This window comes from Sinohyriopsis cumingii, chromosome 14, assembly GCF_028554795.1.
Source record: "Sinohyriopsis cumingii isolate HCF-2022 chromosome 14, ASM2855479v2, whole genome shotgun sequence".
In the NCBI taxonomy this organism is placed as follows: domain Eukaryota; kingdom Metazoa; phylum Mollusca; class Bivalvia; order Unionida; family Unionidae; genus Sinohyriopsis; species Sinohyriopsis cumingii.
In genome coordinates, this window is record NC_142974.1 from 88,213,611 (window position 1) to 88,233,973 (window position 20,363).

Here is a 20,363-nt window from a genome sequence, read left to right on the forward strand (position 1 = left end):
TCAACATCACCCTTAGACCTAATTTTTTCATTACAAGGTATCCTTTTCCTGCAAACTAGGGCATAGGTACGTGATACTAGCGTTGCCATTTTTCTGCTGACACTATCATTGTTCAGATTTAAGATCACTGGTTATACCAGTAAATCCAGTAGGCTATAATCGATTTACTTCTCATGTTCTGACATTTGATTAATTGTAATCTCCCAGGAATGAGCACCTCATTTTGGAATTTGTAGATTTTACAAAACAACCAGAGTGTGGTATTTTCAGGTAATGTGAACTGGTCCATTTGTCTTGTGTCTTGTACGTACATGTATTGTTGTATAATAATAATAATAATAATAATCACTTTTTAAAACGCCTAATCTTTAGAAGCTCTAAGCGCTTTCCAACACCTATTATAAGATAAAAAACATATTATGCTATGATTACAAAAACAAACACCATGAAATTAGAAAATATTAAAAAACATGCTGAGAATATTTAAGGTAGAAAACATTATTCAGTCTTTAAGTTTGTTCTTGCAGTCGAAATAAGTGAGTTTTGAGAGCCCTCTTGAATGTGATCACTGTGTCTTTGTGTCCAAGTTCAGTGAGCAATTCATTCCATGTTGCTGGGCCCTGGTATGCAAAACAACGCTGTCCATATGACTTTGTTTTCATAGTGGGAATAATGAGTATATGATTGTCAGAAGAGGAGCGTAAGTATCTTGCTGGTGTGTACACATGGGTGAGGTCGGATAGGTATGTTGGACTAGAGTCCGACAGTGAAATGCAATACAGAGAACAAATTTCGTGTTTGATTCTGGATCGAATGGATAGCCAGTGTAGGTTACAGAGCAGCGGGGAGGTGTGCTCTGATCCGAGCTGCTGTGTTTTGAACTTTCTGAAGTTTCTGGAGTAGATATTGAGATGAACCAGACAGAATTGAGTTACAATAGTCCAGTCTTGAAAGTACTAATGAACACACAAGTGTTTTAGTGGCATCAACTGAAAAATATTTGCGAATTGAGCTGATGTGTCTCAGCTCAAGATATGCAGCCTTGCATATGTGCATGACATGCTGGTGCAATGTGAGAGTACTGTCCAGAGTAACACCTAGGTTTCGTACTGATTGTGTGAATTTAATGTTGGTGTTGCTGATATTTATTGTTTGAGGTAAAGGATGTGAATGAGAAAGTCTTTGTGATGTGATCAGAATGGCCTCAGTTTTATCATCATTCATCTGCAGCTTGTTACATGTCATCCATGATTTCACATCAGAAATGCACCTGTCTACACCTTGGATGGTAGCATCAACTTCAGTTGGGTGGCTAGATTTGTATATTTGGGTGTCTTCAGTGTACAATTGGTGAGACACTGGATGATGATCTATGACACTTGAGAGCGACTGAGTGTACAGAATGAAGAGAACAGGTCCAAGAACAGACCCCTGTGGAACACCACAACATAGATCAACTGGGCTGGAGTGTATTCCATTTGCAGATACAATTTGTGTCCTGTTGACAAAGTAGGACTTGAACCACAGTAAGGCTGTATCTTGAATGCCAAATCCATGCTGGAGACGGTGAAGTAATATATCATGGTCTATTGTGTCAAATGCTGCAGACAAATCAAGGAGGGTGAGGACTGTAATCTTTCCGCTATCAGTAAGCAGAGAGAATGTCATTAACTACTTTTAGAAGAGTAGTTTCAGTACTGTGGCAAGGGCGATATGCAGATTTTACATTGCTAAAGACTGTTTGAATTTAGATGAGATACAAGTTGGGACAGAACAACCTTTTCTAAGATTTTTTATATGAATGGGAGATTAGAAATTGGGCGGTAGTTCTTTAAATCGTTATGGTCTAGTGTTGGTTTCTTCAGCAGAGGCTTTACAATGACAGTTTTGAAAAATGATGGGAATTCCCTGGAGAGAGAGGTATTAATAACATCAGTTAGTGAAGGCAATACTGGATAAAAGCACTCAAGCAGCAGTGATGTTGGTGCACTCTTCATCAGGATTGTACGTACAAAATCCATAGAGACAGGTTCAAATGCTGCTAATGGTTGCCCCTCAAATTCTGTATCCCAACTGTATGGTGACAACAAGTCAATTGAAATTGTGGTGTCAAACTTATCTCTAATGGTTTGTACTTTGTCACGGAAGAAATTTGCAAACATGTCCGGAAGGATGACTGGAGAGAAGGTAGTTGGAAGTGGTGTAGATTTGTTCCTTGACATTAGCTTGTCAGTAATCTCAAAGAGCTCTTTGCAGCTGAAACTTTCCATGATCTTAGTAGTGTAGTGGGCTGATTTCGCTGCATGGACTATATTTGTGACGTTCTTCTTAGTGGCTTCATAGATTTGCTTATGAATAGTGAGTCTCGTCGAAAGCCAAAGCCTCTCAGCTTTATGGCGGTCTCTTTTAGCAGTGTGAAGCTGGTCCCTAACACTGCTATACCAAGGAGAACACTTTTGAATTGATACTCTGCACTTGGTAGCTGGGGCATGTTTGTCAGGCAATGAACGCAGGCAGTTATTGAGTTGTTCTGCAGTAGGAGATAAGCAAGTTGTTAGGTTAGCTTGGATGTTGTGCATTAGTTTGGTTCTATTTATCATACAAAGGTTTCTCTTAGCAGCAGATAAAGGTGGAGGGTTAGGGACTGATACGTCAAGATGACATATAATGCAGAGGTGATCTGATGCAAGGTCATGGGATACCAGGGAGGACCGTAGAATGTTATCATCAGGTCTAAAATATGACCATGTTTATGGGTGGGTTGGTTAACTGACTGTTTGAGGTTGAAAACATTAATGGAATATACGAGGTTTGATGTGTTTGAGTTTTCGGGACAGTCAAAGTGAAAGTCTAAATCTCCAAGAATAATCAGGTTGCCACCTATCAAATTTCCATTGTCCAGGAGATTCGGAAACTGCTCAAAAAAAGGGAGAGTCAGCCAGCTTGATTTTTCTACTAGGAGGAGGGCGGTATAGGCAGAAAAATTGTAATGACCTTTGCTCCAGTGTGAGTGTGGTTTGGACTAGTTCAAACGATGTGTGGTCGAAATTGAATGTTGTGGTGTGGTTAAGACGTTTTATCATGGAGTTCTTTGTGATGACAGCAATTCCACCTCTGCAAGAATTACGGGGGAACGACTTGATGGAGTAACCAGTGGGTGTTAGATCCACACACTTGGGCTCATCGCCTGATGTTTTTTGCCATGTTTCTGTCAGGAAAAAGACGTCAAAATTCTGGTCGTTGATAAAATTAACTATTTCTGTGCGCTTCTCCGGTGGTCCTACTGACTGGGCATTGAATAATTCAATACGCAGAGGTATCTCTTGGATAGTTGACACAAAGGTTGACGAATTAATAGGGATTTGAATTAGGTTCTCTAAATTAACGGTCGAACTTTTTTTAAATTAGTGAGCCGAAATAAGGGAGATAACTGGAATTCTTCCTGTTCTACGCAGGCCAGCTTTGAAGCAATGTTTCTTTTTTCGCTTCTGTTTATATTTAGGTAATGATGAATGTAGTCCCAGTTCGTTTAGTCTAGAGCACAATGTAGTGTGGAGAGCCAAGGAGTGATCATTTAAAGCAATTGATGAGGGTCCATCGTAGCATAAACTGGCGAGTATCACATGATGGCGGTTTGTTCAAAAACAGTGGAGCAAGAAAGCTGAGAAAAAGTCTAATTGTTCTCGTTTCCAAAGCAAGGAGATGAAGAAACACATACGAATTTAACAGCCAATACATAATGAACACAATAACGTAGATGAAAACAGGAAACAAGCACAAATATCATGAAAACAGCACTAAAAAAATGGAACAACTGCTTCAAGCCAGAGAAGTGATAGTGGCCATCTTGTATAGAAGCAAAGCTTAAAAACTTAATGACACTTGGTGGTGGCATTGTGAGGTAATTGGCAAGAGCCTGTTGCCATTTGTCTAAATAATACAGAAAGAAATTGTTTTCCTTTTAGTAGGGCTGAATTCAGGAGCTATCAGACATATATCCTTATGATAATGTGATTAGGGAACATATTTGATGGAGAAAATCTTTAATAAATGACAGACTCTTAAAGAGTTTGGCAATGAAGTATATATAAATTTAATGGACAGGGCCCATAACTCGCAACTGAAGATATATATCATTTAAATGCTCATATATGTCTCGAACATGGTGTTCACAACAAATTTAATTGAACTGGATATGTTTGTGTTTGTGTGATTTGAATTTTTTAGTGTAGCTTTAACAATTTTTCAGTCATGTTGCTATGATGTTTGCAGTGTGGCAGTTTATAGTGATGTCTAGCACTGGGGCATCATGCTGCAGACATGTAGCATGATGTCTCACTCAGTCACATTACCCTATCACCAAGGTGACCAGATCTAACACTTACATCTTAATGCTGAGCACTACATGTCTGTGGCATGATGCCCCAGTGCTAGACATCACTAGAAACTGCCACACTGCAGATATAGTGATATGACTGAAAAATTGTTAAAACTATGTGAAAAATCCAAATCACACACACACACAGACCAACATAATGGAAAAAGTTATAACAATGAGACTCTTGCATCTCTGTGTGGGGCCACAAACAATGCAGATTTTTTTCAAAAGTATGCAAAACAAATAAGTCTCAAGTAACTTTATTTTCAGTTTTGAAAAAATAAAAACAATGAAAATCATTTTCAAAGGAATTTGACGATGTAAATAATAGATGGAATAATAAATTAGGAGGGCATGTATAAATACAGTTTGAATCTGCAAGATATGAAGAGAATTTTGCTAGTAAAACTTTACTGCAGTCATAGCAAATCTACTAGTGATACAGTGTAGCAATTGCTATACTACCATTACATACATGTTATTAAACCTTCAGGGCGCATGTTATGATCAATAAAGCTTCTTTGTGTCTTAGAACTGCCAAAAGTACAAGATAAGAATTCCTCAGAATGCTATGATTTGCCTGCTCCAAATGCAAGAGCAGCTGGCAAAGAAACTAGAGTCAGTAGGATGCTTTCTGTTGAAATTTATTTCAATACTGTTGATTGCATGTTACAAAAACAGTTTCAAGATTTCTCAAGCTTTTATATCATATCCATATCTGATAGCACATCAGCATCATTTCTCCAGTATTGAAAAGCCCTAGTGCCAGGATACTTTCTAAGCTGGTCAAAATAATACAGCATTTCTTCTTAATTACATGTTAATGTTTCTGAATTTGAATAGTGGTGTATCAGTATCATTTTGATAAATACAAAAGGCATTCAAGCTATCAATTTAAGTCCAATTCTGTTAATGGCTTTTTAGAATAGTTAAGCTTTTATATATTTAGTAGTAGCAGACATAACTGTTGGCATCTTCTGCACAAAACGTAAAAGCCCTTCATGTCAAGATGCTTTCTGTCAAATTTGGCCAATTTCTCCAGAGTGTTTTCGAGAAGCTGTTTAAATTATTTTCTGTTTTTAGTTATGGCAGCCACATCTGATGGCAAATATTCTCAATGTTACCTACCTTTTAAAGCCTTTCATGTCAATGTTTCTTCAAATCAATTCGCAGAATAACCAAGAAGTCATTTTAAAGTTTTTTATATTATTCAATAATTGAATTGGTGGTGGATTGACACCATTTGTTAAAAAATCTGATTGTCCTTTGTACCAGAATCTTTTCTGTAAAATGTTATTAAAATCTGTTTAGTGTTTTTCTTGAGAATAAGTTGTTTTAAGAAATTTCTCTTTTTGGTAGCAGTGGCTATCATTTGTATAAAATTAATAACCCTAAAGCATCCATGTTAGAATCGGTCAAGTTATATTTTCACTAACAGTGGCCATATCTGATGGCAGATCAGCATCAGTTGTAAAATTTTGAAAGCCATCAATGCCTGAATTATTTCTGTCAAATTTGGCCCAATTTCTTCAGTGAGGTTTTGAGAGTAAGTTGTTTAAAGGTATTTCTATTAGCAACAGTGGCCATATTGGATAACAGACTGGCATAAATGTGAAATGGCATGATGCCAGATTACTTCCTGCATAACTTGTCAAGTGGTCTTTGACATATTGTAAGTAACAGCTGTGAAAATAACAGCTGTGAAAGGATTATGAATGATGGAGAAAGGATCATAACATAAATCTTCCTGACCTTATGACCAAGTGAGCTAAAAATTACATAAAGTTGCTAGAACATAAAAAGTAGGTCAATCCTGCCTACTCAGCCCGTGGTGAATAATATGCTCCAAAATGTTTCATGATTGTACATATAGCAGCATCAGAGAAACCGAACTAAATGCTGCTGCTGAACATAACCACTTGAGACTGCAAGGTAGGTCACTATGACCTATTCTGCCTGTATTGTAGTGTCCCCCAAGATGAATACATACATCAAAGTATCATGACTGTACAGACAACAATTTCAGGGAAACTGGCTAAACAAAAATAAGAGTACTACAAACATCACATTATATGCCTGCTGTGGGTTTAGTAATCCTCTATGTAAACACATCAGGAAGGGACCATGGGTGGCTGAATGGTTTAAGGCACTTGCTTAACACAGATCACTGACATCTCAATTGTCTGCCTGGGTTTGAGTGTTCGTCTCATCCCATATGAATATGTGAAAATGCTAGCTTTCTATGGGTCAGTGGTTCTTCCTTCACCAAATATAATGGCTGCCATGTATTGTATATCATGTGCTGAGAAATGGCGGTAACCCACAACAAAACAAACCACAAGTCAGGAATTTTTACTCCAGATATATTATTGGCCGCCAACAGGTCTCGATAACCTCAACCTTTCTTCAAGGCATGTGGTCTTGAAATAATGAGAAACTATGATTTTTCTGATATATATAACATGACAGTGACCAAAATTGATACTTTTTAAAATGCAATCCAAGTCATCTAAGAAGTTCAAGGAATTTACTCAGAACAAAAGTTGATCTGTTAAAAGTCATTTTTCCTTGAACCACAATAACCTTACCCTTTGACCTTTTGTGTTCCAAATCAATAGGCCTCTTTCATATTGTAATGCAAGCCATCCATAATTGTTTTGATTTAGAACTAAAGATATAAAGTAAAAACCATTTTTCTTTATTTCAGTCACAATGACACCAACCTTTTGACCATAAAACTTGTATATAAGATTCTTTCTTTTCCAATCTTTAAGTCATCCAATGACTGTGTAAAAGGATTTGGTTGATTTCTGAAATCTGTTGGCAGAAACCATATTACTTCTTTCACAGAAACCTTGACCTTTGACATTTTGACCCCCTCCCCTTGTTTGTACTGAAACCATTTTTTTCCAGTAACAGTGACCTTGATCTCTGACCTATGAATCCCCAAATCAATAGGTTCCTTTTTTACCCCAATTGCAAGCCATCCAGAGAGTAACTGTAGATGGTGGACAACTTGAACTACTGTGCAGAAATGAAATTCCAACAGATGGACATCATAATATTATAGGTAGGTAAATAAAAAATTAATCTAATCATTAGATCATGAAAAAATGTCCCTATGATGTACTTTTGCCTGTTATGCATAGTACCTTCAAAGATGAATACACCTAGATGTTTACTGACTGAACATATAACTTTCTTTGAAAAAATGAGCTAAATACAAAAGAATAACATTTGGGCTTATGCCAACAAGACTGGAAAAGTGATTCCTATGTCTTATTTATGCTTTGCAAGAAAGACACAAAAAGCAGCTCTGGCTGCGACTATAATAATCTCTTAAGCCAGCAGTCAGTTCATTGGCTGCTTCCAATGACAGAACATGACAGCTGTGGGAATTGTCCAATAGTAAGGCTCACCTGTTACACATGACAACCTGCAAAAGAACCATTTTGTTGAGCATGCCTTTTATTTACCTAAAAAATAAATACTACCACCGAGCTTGAGCTATAAAAAAGTTAACACTGACAGTAGTCTAAGAAGTGGATGAACACAAATGTACACATGGACATGCACAAAATAATCATCGTTGAGCTTCTGCAAAGGTGGGTTTGATAATAACATCATATACACATAGAATGGTAACTTATCTTTTTGAGAGACCAAGACCTTTTTTTTCTGGATAACTGTTGCTTCCTGAGACAGACAGGCTGAAGGAAAAGCAACCCCAGAAAATATGTGCACATTCACTTGGTTTCATACAAGAAATTTTCATAAGTTCTTAAATTCATGCATTTATTTCCTTCAAGATTTGCCTATTTGGTATTTTCTTCAAAGACCAACCTCTGCATTTATCCAAAATAAAAAAATAAAAAATTAAAATACGCCAAACAACAAGAAAAGTGGTGATTTTAAAATATTCCAAACAACAAGAAAAGTGGTGATTTTAAAATATGCCAAACAACAAGAAAAGTGGTGACTTTAAAATACGCCAAACAACAAAAAAAGTGGTGACTTCAATAGTTTAAATAATACAATCACTATAGTGATCACAAATTGAACAGTTGTCAAGATCAATCCCTAACAATGTTTTTGACCAATGTTAACATCAAACTGAGCCAACAACACAAAGCCAAGCAGTAACTGAAACATATCTATATAATATTTTCCTTGAACCACTATCTATAACACTGCACCATCAATGCATTTTATGTGGTTAATATCATTCCATAAATGACCAACTGCCAATGCAATCAGCACACAGCGGTACAAGATAAAATGTGTGATAGATCAGTCCTAGTTATTGTCACCTGCTTTGAAGAACTGGAATTGTTACATAATTCTGCATTTTGGGATCATTTATGTGACAAATGTTTGCAAAGACTTACCTAACACAATGTTTATTCAGTGGTTTAGTTAAAATATATGAAGTGCAAGTTTTATTACTGTTATTAGTGTAGATATACAGTTTTTAATTATCACTTCAAGCAATAGTTTTAGTAGTTAAGTCTTGCTGTTCTTATGGATTTAGCTGTGGATAAAATGAGATCTGCCTTCATTAGGATTTAAATATTAACAGGAAAGTCTGTAATGAGAAACATTCATCTGTCTTATGAAGTTTATTACACATTCAGATGAATCATGACTGTGGTTAAATTGCAGATAATAAAGGGCAAATTTGTCATTACTATATATGCAGTATTTTGACAGCAGTTTCAAATAAATATAAAATCATTTTCATTAAAACTAGTACTTAAACACGCTTCTATTTAAGGCAAGTGGAAAAGTTACAAGATACATATAGGTGTATTGATTGCTAGGAAGGTAAAAGGAAGAAATCAAGGTGTCTGTATGTGTTTTCCACATCACAAGTGGCTTGTTTTTTGCAGTCTTTAATATTTTGGTTGAAGAATTTATACAAATCCATAAAAACTGGTACCCTCATAAAATAAAGTTAAACAACATTAATTTATGGGACAAGCAATAAGTAATTCACATATTATGAGGAACTTTCATAAGAAATAATGTATTGCTGTCATTTATAAAAATAAACTTTTAAGAAAAGAATTCCACAACATAACATACTAAACCGCTCCCTTGATAACTCGCACCAGGATAACTCGTGATCCCACTTATAACGCTGTGTCCGGCTTGGCTCCCGATTTTTTCCAGAGAAAAAGTATTTAAAATATCTTTAACATATGCTGAACATTAAAAAATTACGTTAAGAATTGATAAATTAAACACTGATGCATTGCTCATTTTATCATCGAAAATGGTGATTAATGCCCGTAAAAATATAATCCATATTTTGAAATTTGCAAGTTCTAAAGAAGAATTAATTTCAGAGATCTTGAAAACGCTTAATTACCCATATTTGGACGCCAATTTTTGATCTGGGATGCAGAAAATCACTGAGGCGGGAGTCCTCCGTATGCATGTAATAGGTGCGCGGGAAAATTCAAAGATTTGCCGGTCCCGTTTCAGCCACCTGCTTTGTGGGAAAATGTGTTGATCAGTTAACTGTGCTGATATTTACAATGACAGAATTCAGTGACTGAAAGACTCTTTGATGTACTGTTGCCATTTTATAAGAGTACATTAAAAAAAAAAAGAACATGATGCAACAGCTAGGCGGCTAGTTCAAAGGCTTTGACTGGTGGCCGAGTGAGAAAATGTACTGATATTTAGTGATTGAATTCAGAGGCAGAAAGACCCAGTTTTAAAATCCTAGCGAGACCTCCATTTAAAGATATCATATATTATTTAAGTTTTTATGATAAATAGTTGTCAGTATACTGTAAATGAACAGTCTGGTGAAATAGCGATCAATGAAAACTTCTGGTAAATGCTAACAGGTGGCAACAGAGAATGAAATAAACACCAATTAAACGTCTTCCTGTATGAAAGTCACGTTCTAATCCTTTAATTCCGTTTCAGTGTAAACATTATAATCACAACATATTCTGTTCATTGAAAACATGAAAAGAGTCAATCGACCGTCACATCGAAACCCGTGAGTACTTCTTTGAGAACCTAATTACATGTACATGCCGGCTTTGTTTTGATCAACAACTTGGGGAAGTGTTTGTTGCATTAAAAAAAAAATCGATTACAAGAGACCTGGGGTGCTGAATTAAGGGTCTTGGAGCTGCCTTTGACGTAAAGCAAAACAGTAACAGAAACAACGACGATGATAGTGACTTCGAATATTTCAGTGAAACTGATGTCGTTAATGCCGAGGATGTTTGGGAGAAATTCGTACAGACTCATGGTCCTGAGATGGGCGTTTCTCTTGATGATAAGGAGGAGTGGATTTGTGCTGACAATGATTGCCCCACAGCCGAATACATGTCAGATGAAACTATAATTAATTCTATAACGAACAAATTTCCAGCAGAAGATGATTCTAACTGGAGTAACACAAGTGTTGAAAGTGATGCAGACGCAGATGTTGCACCCCCCCACCCCTCTGCACAGGAAGCAATCAAATATTTTGATATTACCGTAAGGTGGCTGGAGACCCAAAATGTTGACTACGTAAAGCTCATGCAGTTGAGAAATCTGAGGGAATTTGCTCGGCGGCAGAGAAACCAAGGAATAACACACACAAAAAAATTAACTGATTTTTTCAAAAAGTGAATTGATATTTGTCAAGCGTGGCACAAACGGCAAGTATTAACTTGTTCTAATTTACGCTGTTTTAAATTTGTAGACCAATTAAATATGTTAGTACTGATTAACCCTTGGTTTTTTTTTGTTTTCCATTTTACTTCTATCGCATTCAAATCTATATATCCATATATCGTTCGATTGACACAGTTTCTTGAAAGAGTCGATCTTTTGTATATAAAAAACGTCTAATTTGGATCAAACAATAAAACTAGAATGTATCCAATTCAACATAAAAATTAGTGACGTAGTATACAATTTGTAAAGTGGTGCACATGTTAAGCGAACGGAAACCACATGGAATAATGTTTTCGATGATCGCCTCAATATACTGTAATTTATCCTGAAATTAATGTTGTCCTATGAGGAAATAATAAACTACACCGTTATGAAGAGATATTTATTCACAGTTAATCTCAGAACGATTATAAAGTGAGTATTCAACAGTATAATCTGCCTACCCACCCCCTTATTTTTACATTATGTCGTCAATCACTTTATTGGTTTTGGGCTTATTTTATAGGTCCCTCGATAACTCGCGCCTCACTTATAGTGCGGTCGATGTTTCTGGACCCCAATGTGCGCAAGTTATCAAGGGAGTGGTGTATCAAGGTTATCATTTTGACTCTAGTCTATATATTTTATATTGCCAACCAATATTTTATAAACCGATTTTAATCTGTAGTCTAACAGTAGCTTATCATATGAATTGTTTGTGTGAAAAAATACATCAAACCCATTAATCTGTTCTAAAAATGGCTCAAATGGTCTACTGATCAATTCTATTCCAAGTTAGCTCTGTTGGAGGGTGATCAAGTAGTATCATTCCAAATGTGCACTGCACTAAAACATGTCCTATTGCATTGTTTATATCGACAGAATGAAACACAGACAGTGCTTGTCCTATATCATTGTTTACAGTGACAGAATGAAAGATAGTGCTTGTCCTATAGCATTGATTATAGTGACAGAATGAAACACAGACAGTGCTTTCTATAGCGTTGTTTATAGTGACAGAATGAAACACAGACAGTGCTTTCCTATAGCACTGTTTATAGTGACAGAATGAAACAGACAGTGCTTGTCCTATAGCATTGTTTATAGTGACAGAATGAAACACAGACAGTGCTTTCCTATGGCATTGTTTATAGTGACAGAATGAAACACAGACAGTGCCTGTCCTATAGCAATGTTTAAAGTGAGAGACTGAAACACAGTTCTTGTCCTATAGCATTGTTTAGTGATAGAATGAAACACAGACAGTGCCTGTCCTATAGCATTGTTTATAGGGATAGAATGAAACACAGACAGTGCTTGTCCTATAGCATTGTTTATAGTGATATAATGAAACACAGAAAGTGCCTGTCCTATAGCATTGTTTATAGTGAGAGACTGGAACACAGACAGTCCTTGTCCTATAGCATCATTTAGTGACAATGAAACACAGACAGTGCTTGTCCTATAGCATCGTTTATAGTGACAATGAAACACAGACAGTGCTTGTCCTATAGCATCGTTTATAGTGACAGAATGAAACACAGACAGTGCTTTCCTACAACATTGTTTATAGTGACAGAATGAAACACAGACAGTGCTTGTCCTATAGCATTGTTTATAGTGACAGAATGAAACAGACAGTGCTTGTCCTATATCATTGTTTATATTGATAGAATGAAACACAGACAGTGCTTGTCATATAGCATTGTTTATAGTGAGACTGGAACACAGACAGTGCTTGTCCTATAGCATTGTTTATAGTGATAGAATGAAACACAGACAGTGACCGTCATAGCATTGTTTATAGTGATAGAGTGAAACACAGACAGTGCTTGTCCTATAGCATTGTTTATAGTGACATAATGAAACACAGAAAGTGCCTGTCCTATAACATTGTTTATAGTGATAGAATGAAACACAGACAGTGCCTGTCCTATAGCATTGTTTATAGTGACAGAGTGAAACACAGACAGTGCTTGTTCTATAGCATTGTTTATAGTGAAAGACTGGAACACAGACAGTGCTTGTCATATAGCATTATTTATAGTGATAGAATGAAACACAGACAGTGCCTGTCCTATAGCATTGTTTATAGTGATATAATGGAACACAGACAGTGCTTGTCCTAATGATATAGCATTGTTTATAGTGACAGAATGAAACACAGACAGTGCTTGTCCTATAGCACTGTTTATAGTGACAGAATGAAACATTGACAGTGCTTGTCCTATAGCATTGTTTATAGTGACAGAATGAAACACAGTCAGTGCTTGTCCTATAGCATTGTTCATACTGATAGAATGAAACAAACAGTGCTTAAAAGCTGGAGCAATATGCTGACAATCTGGAACAAAATGCTTCTTATCTTCAGCCGCTAGGATTCTTTTAACATTTTGGCAAGAAAATGAAATCAAATTCAAATTCTATAAATTCTAGGTCTGAAATTTTAGAGCATTATAAAAGAGGGAGTATTACAGGAAAGGGACTCCAGGCAAATCTGAAATTTGTAGAATTATAAATTAGTTCTAAAAAAATATGGGATTTTATACTGAACTAAGTTTTGTGCAAGAAAACGTTTCCAGAATAATGGGCCTGAATGTGTACTCTAATTTATTGGAAAGATGATCCTGTATTCTGTAAAAAAGAATAAGGAATCCTTACAAAGTATTCATAAAAGACTATATGGCATTAAGAGAAATTTGAAATAATAGTGCACATTAAAGAAAGACTATGTAACTTTGTACTTCAAATATAAACTGGTGCATGTTGACCTCTAGATTTAATGAAAAGAGTTTAAATGCATCCAAAACGATGGGGGCATCAGAATTTTCCAAGCAGTCTCTAAATTTGGCTCCATAAAAACACTGCCAGTGTTTTATGATTTGGTTTACAAATAAAAGCTAAATAAAAAAATTCCATTCTAAATCTTGCACTCATTTAACTTTTGTCTTTATGGATTATCTGCAAGTGTTTTAAGTAATAATTCCCACCTTTTCTAAGATATCTCTCTTAGAAACTAATAACTGATTCAGTGCTAAATTATGTATTTCTACGAGTCTTCCCTTATGACTTGAGTCCCTTTTGTCATTAATTCAGCTTCAAAAATAGGTTAATCTAGTTGTTGGTACTGACTCTGATTTTGTAACTTGGTTGATAACAGGACAAACTTTAATCTTTTCAATTTCCATAGCTGTAGTTTTTGATGAAATGAATAACCAACTGAAACATTTAATCCCCAATGACAATTATGGTTACAAATAGTACCAACATAGCCAAATGATAGGTAATGTAATCTATACCACTATTTAAGGAAATTTAACACACACACACACGGCCAAAAAAACCTTCAAAATCTCTTAGAAAGTGCTAAACTTGCTCTTTGTACATCTATCCATGTAACTATCTCTTTAATATATAACTGCCATTAAGTTATTCTAAGCTATTTCATGGAAATTTACAAATAGGTTTTTCAGTACAGATTCTTAGGAGACTAAGGGTGAAACTGAGATATTGTCGCTACCTCTCTCCCCAACACCCTAGTGGAAAATAAACTCATCCAAGATATCACTGATCTCAATTCGTGTTTGAAAATAACAACTATGGTCTATTGGGGGAATCTGGTCAAGGCATTAATACCATAGGTCAAGAAATCCTTAAATCTGGAATTAATATTTAATTTGAAAATTTGCACAACAATTCAGTGGTGGATTTGAGACCTCTGCTAGGAATCAGATACATGGAGGTGATTCATATCTTGAGACATTTTATCAATCTCCAACTTGTCTGAATTCTTATCAAACATATCCGTCAATTTAAGTTTCACCAGATCAAAGTTGAGGTTATCAAATGATCTTGACCGTGGCAGAGAAATATCACTCATGGGCTTCACTGGAGATGTGGAATTGGATTTAGACTGCTTAGAGTCTGTGTCAGAAACTCTAAGTTTATGTAGATCACTCTCTTGAAAGGAATGATACAACCTCCATGGGACTGCATAAGGCTTTCTGAACCTTCTTGCTTTTCCATGGCGAATTTTGGACATCAGTTTTCTCTGGATTTCTGACTCAAGTAAACTGGGTAGCTTGCTGTAGGAGCCATAGTCTGCAACAGGAGATGGACTACTTTCCAAATTCCGGCCAACATCAAATGATTTTTGTAGACTTGTATCACAACGTGCATTGGAATTTACAAAATCTGAGATTCCAGTGACATATTTTTTGTCAATGTGAATGATCTGGTACCGATTAGGGCTCAAAGGAGCAAGTTTCTCTTTTGAATTTAATGAACTCTCACTCCTTGTTCTATTCCGTTCTTGTAGGAACTGTTTTCTACTCTCTGTAATAGTGCTAAGCATGCCAAGTTCATTGAGGGCTGAGTCGATATCCATTTTGTTGGAGGGCCGGCTACAACAGTAACATGCCTGCTTCACATGAAGTGCCATCTTCAAATAAGAACACCTGAAAAATGGAGATAAAAAAGATCCAATCAGTATCTATAGATCACATTCTAACATGACCCTGTTTTGTATCCCTTGGTAATGCATAGAGAAAAATGATGTATTTATCTTGCACAACAGATACCTTGTTTTCAAGGTACATGACATGAACAGTAGACATCGCTGGAGTATGCAACGTCATGGTTGGTGAGTAGCCACTGATTGAGCAAGACCCTTGCAAACTGTAGTTGGGTAGTACTAAGTCAATAATGTGCAATCTATATCAACAAGCCGATTTTATTTTTCATGTTAAATTCAAAACAATACTTTAAAAATAGGTATCAAGTTAAAAAAGGGAACTGAGCTGACAATATACATAAAATGCACATCCAAATCTGAGACAATGTATACATCATATTGTATTATGCTATTGTGGGTTTAACACCATTTTTCACATGATGACCAGTGTAACTGATGAAGGAAGAACCTATGAAAACCCCAGCAAGAACCACTGACATAAGAGAAGGTACTAGAATGCTTTCTGACATATTGGTTAAACCCGAGACTTGAACCCATGCTGACAGAGGTGAGATGGCAGTGATTAGTAAAGTCAAGCACTTTAGACCACTTGGCCCCCCCCCCCAATTAATGCATTATAATATATAACATATTTTCTGAGCTATAATGATTACTAGAATCTGCTGTAGTGTAGTGTATAACATTGATGGAGGAGTGCAATCACTATCAAACCTAGACTTGAAAAGATGAAACTTTAAAAGGTACATCTACATGTAATCGACAAGTCATCCACCAAAAGGCAGCCAATAATATGTATGGGTACTAAGGGTTGCATAGCTATGCTATTAAAAGAAAATTAAAAAAAACTATGATTGAACAGATGGAAAAATAAAGATAGTGATTGCTGTAGGGCTTCCACAACTCGATATAAATAGAATGTATACCTTGGTAAAGTCAAAATTACATCTCATCTTCTTTTCTGAGCCTTGATTGCGTGTTGCCTGTATAAATACTAATGCTAATATATTCTCAAGGCAAAAGTCTATAGCCCTCACAATAATACTGACTGATGCACTTAAAATGTGGTTCTTACAATGATTCCATTCACACCAAGACCAACAACTGCTGCTGCAGCAAGACCACAAATAGCATCTATGACCAAACACGAGTATTTGTATTTCATGATCAGCATGGTTCTTATAATTTCATCTTGCAGCTCTTGTTCCACTTCAATTATTTTTTCATGATGATAGTTCTATGAATAATACAATTGCATACTGCACGAGAGGCAGACCTTGCCTGGTACTTGTCATCATATGTAGGTGCAATACGCACTCACACTCCTGACCAGTTATTTGTTTCTACTGGCATAATTACCATGCAGTTATATAACTCACAAATACTTAAAACTCATGCAATTATGCCTTATGCTGGTTTGGCACCCCTCTCATTAAAAAACACACCAATTATGCCAGAACCTTTGAATTTAACAACTGTCTTTGCCCTATAAAAAACTGTCACTTGAACAAGTGCATCCTTGTTGAATAACAGTCAAGATCTTACTTTTCTTTGTTGAGTCAATGTTGGTTTAAAATGTTCGATGATGAACGTAACTGGGGTGGATGTATCAGTGAATGCCACTAAAGCACTGTAGAAAAAATCCTGGAGTGTTCTTGAACCTGGTGCTGCAGTCAATGCTTCAGTGTTTTCACACTGAGTTGGTATTGATACATCAGTATGGTTCCATCAATTTCTATTTGACCCTGAACAAGATTATATTTCAGTGCATACAAGGGTCTGGTAATGCCATTTTGATGCAAATATTCATCTACAAGTGAATGAAATTTTTATCACTGTTTATATCTGCTGCCAGCTGATCCAACAGCCCATCGGTAGATTCTGCAACTTCATCACCATGGTCAAATTCCACCATATGTATGCAACATCAAAAACCTAATCTTAAACACAAACACTGCAGACTGTTAAGTAGCCATTCGGAAAAATGTGTCATCATTTGAAATGAATAATATCTGGCAACTAATGATACTGGAAATGCAACTGTGAAAAGATTTGTAGTCTCACTGTTTGGCTTGGAAATATATAATATTCTTGGTGCACAATAAAGACTAGGATGTTTTCTATCATTTATCAACATTTCTATTTCACCCTTCATATGATAAACAAGTATGATCCAGACCTGAGCACTTTAAGATGTGACACTGAGGTATATGAAAACCATTGTTAATAGAATGGAAAATTAGTCAACCACATCCTAAGGTATTGGGGAAATCACGTTTCATTCCTCCAATGACTAATATTCCTTCAATTACACCCCACGAACTTGTCACTCATGTCTGTGCAGGCACATGAGCAATTTCTTCTTGCAAATATTGTCTTACTGCAATATTAGCATTATAAAGTCTTTGATAAATGCGACGGATGCATCACTATCTCTGATTCCACCTTTGCCAGTGAGCTCAACTGATTTCTTTACCAAAGTTACCTTTGAGTTGATAATAATAACCTGAATGTCTATTTTTGACATTTTCAGTTTGCTAGTTTAAAAATTCACCAGCTCACCTGGATCAAATCCAACAACACAATTAGTGAACTCAGACAAATCTGCTTTGCTGTCGAATTGGCTCAGATCTACATAAACATTATGTCGCAGAGCAGAATAATATCTGTAAATGTTAATAGATATTGTTGTATAATATTACTGGTAGTGTAACGTGAAATCAATAAGTGTTTGTGGGGTTAGAGAGTGCTCCAGTGCACACAAGGCTTCAACGAGATGAGTGCATATGGAACCATCCAATGTGTGAATGAAACCACTGTTGTTGTCCATGCTTGGATAAATAATTTAACTTCAACTGGCAGATTAAGTCTATGTGAGTCAAAATACAAGCTACATTGAGGTATTACCTCATATGCAACCCAGTGAGTGCCAGGGCCTGTTGTTGAATCCAGATTGACAATGCCAGTTTCACATGTGCATGGCACCATTGACACAAGTTCATCTCGCAAAAAAACTCCACCAAAATGTGTGATCAGTTCTGCATTCACAAGTAAATCAAGACTCATCAATGGATGCTTGAGAAGCTTTACTTCTTTCAACAGTGTGATATTATGTGACTGAGTAATCAAAGACCTCTGCCTGAGTGTATTTGATGACCGCAAGTTGGAATTTGTCAAATGTCATTTTACTCTGCGCCTGTTCATTATTTTGTGCTGTTAAGTTGAAATGCCACAAACATGTTTTGGTGCAGTAAGTCATGCTGAGTACTTATTTGCCAAGTAAACTGTCCCACAATTTATTATAGCAGTTGAAGGTGTGCATCTGCAGAATGTGTGAGAAATGACAAAGCTGAAGTGGTTCCCAAATGTGAAAATGATAACAAGCATTATTCTATAGTCAGTGAAGGGGATAACACAGGCATCCATATGTTAATGTATCTAATACAACTTTGTCAGCAGCAGCACTTGTATCATGCCAAATAGTATTGTTGGAGTTGTTTTTTTTAAAGAAACACTGTTTTGCTCCAAATATCACCTTGCAAACAGCTCAGCAAAACCCAGAGATGCTCTATACCAAACTCATAGATGTGACTGAGGGGAATTTTGTATAAACTTCTCTACAAAACCCAGAGATGTGTCTGATGGGAATTTTGTAGAAACTTTTCTACAGAACCCAGAGATGTGACTGAGTGGAATTTTGTAGAAACTTCTCTACAGAACCCAGAGATGTGACTGAGGGGAATTTTGTAGAGATTTCTCTACCGAACCCAGAACAGATGTGACTGAGGGGGATTCTGAAGATACATCTCTACAAAACCCAGAAATGTGACTGAGGGGGAACTTTGTACAAATATCTCTACAAAACTCATAGATGTGACTGAGGGAAATTTTTTAGAAACTTCTCTACAAAACCCAGAGATGTGACTGAGGGGAATTTTGTATAAACTTCTCTACAAAGCCCAGAGATGTGACTGAGGGGAATTTTGTAGAAACTTCTCTACAGAACCCAGAGATGTGACTGAGGGGAATTTTGTAGAAACTTCTCTACAGAACCCAGAAGAGATGTGACTGAGGGGAATTTTGTAGAAACTTCTCTACAGAACCCAGAAGAGATGTGACTGAGAGGGATTCTGTAGATACATCTCTAAAGAACCCAGATGAGATGTGACTGAGGGGGATTCTGTAGATACATCTCTACAAAACCCAGAGATGTTACTGAGGGGAATATTGTACAAATATCTCTTCAAAACCCATAGATGTGACTGAGGGGATTTCGTAGAAACATCTCTACATAACCCCGAGATGTGACTGAGGGGAATTTTGTAGAAACTTCTTGGAAAAAATCCCCCGAGATGTGACTGAGGGGAATTTTGTAGAAACACCTCTACAAAACCCAGAGATGTGACCGACGGGGATTTTGTAGAAACTTCTCTACAGAACCCAGAGATGTGACTGAGGGGAATTTCGTAGAAACTTCTCTACAGAACCCAGAAGAGATGTGACTGAGGGGTATTTTGTAGAAACTTCTCTACAGAACCCAGAGATGTGACTGAGGGGAATTGCATAAAACAATGAAGCACCAATGGCTTGTCATGAAGCTGTGCAAATCCACAGTTAAAATTAGGATATGTCGGCATCAACATTGCCGTCATTAACTTAAGGTCATCTGATTATATTTGGTCTATGATCTGCTTTATCAGTTGCATCTTTGACCAACATCATTGTTGGGCCAGCTGTTCTCATGTAATCATCACTGTATCTGGCAAGTCCAAGAACAGCTGTGGCCACATCAACATTCTCCAGAATTGATTTTATTTCCTTTCAATCAATAGAATAACATTTACT

General features: G+C 36.4%; 1 protein-coding gene across 6 annotated transcripts in view; it reads right to left on the reverse strand.

Annotated features, from left to right (window-relative positions):
- Window positions 1-4,622: 4,622 nt before the first annotated feature.
- Window positions 4,623-20,363, reverse strand: part of LOC149784324 (uncharacterized) — a 66,665-nt gene continuing 50,924 nt past the window's right edge. For all 6 annotated transcript variants that reach the window (XM_089932358.1, XM_089932361.1, XM_089932359.1 and 3 more), the window contains one exon: window positions 4,623-15,504. In XM_089932358.1, the coding sequence (XP_089788484.1) occupies window positions 14,769-15,488 (720 nt within the window). In that variant the 5' untranslated portion in view covers window positions 15,489-15,504 and the 3' untranslated portion in view covers window positions 4,623-14,768. The remainder of the gene's footprint in view (window positions 15,505-20,363) is intronic.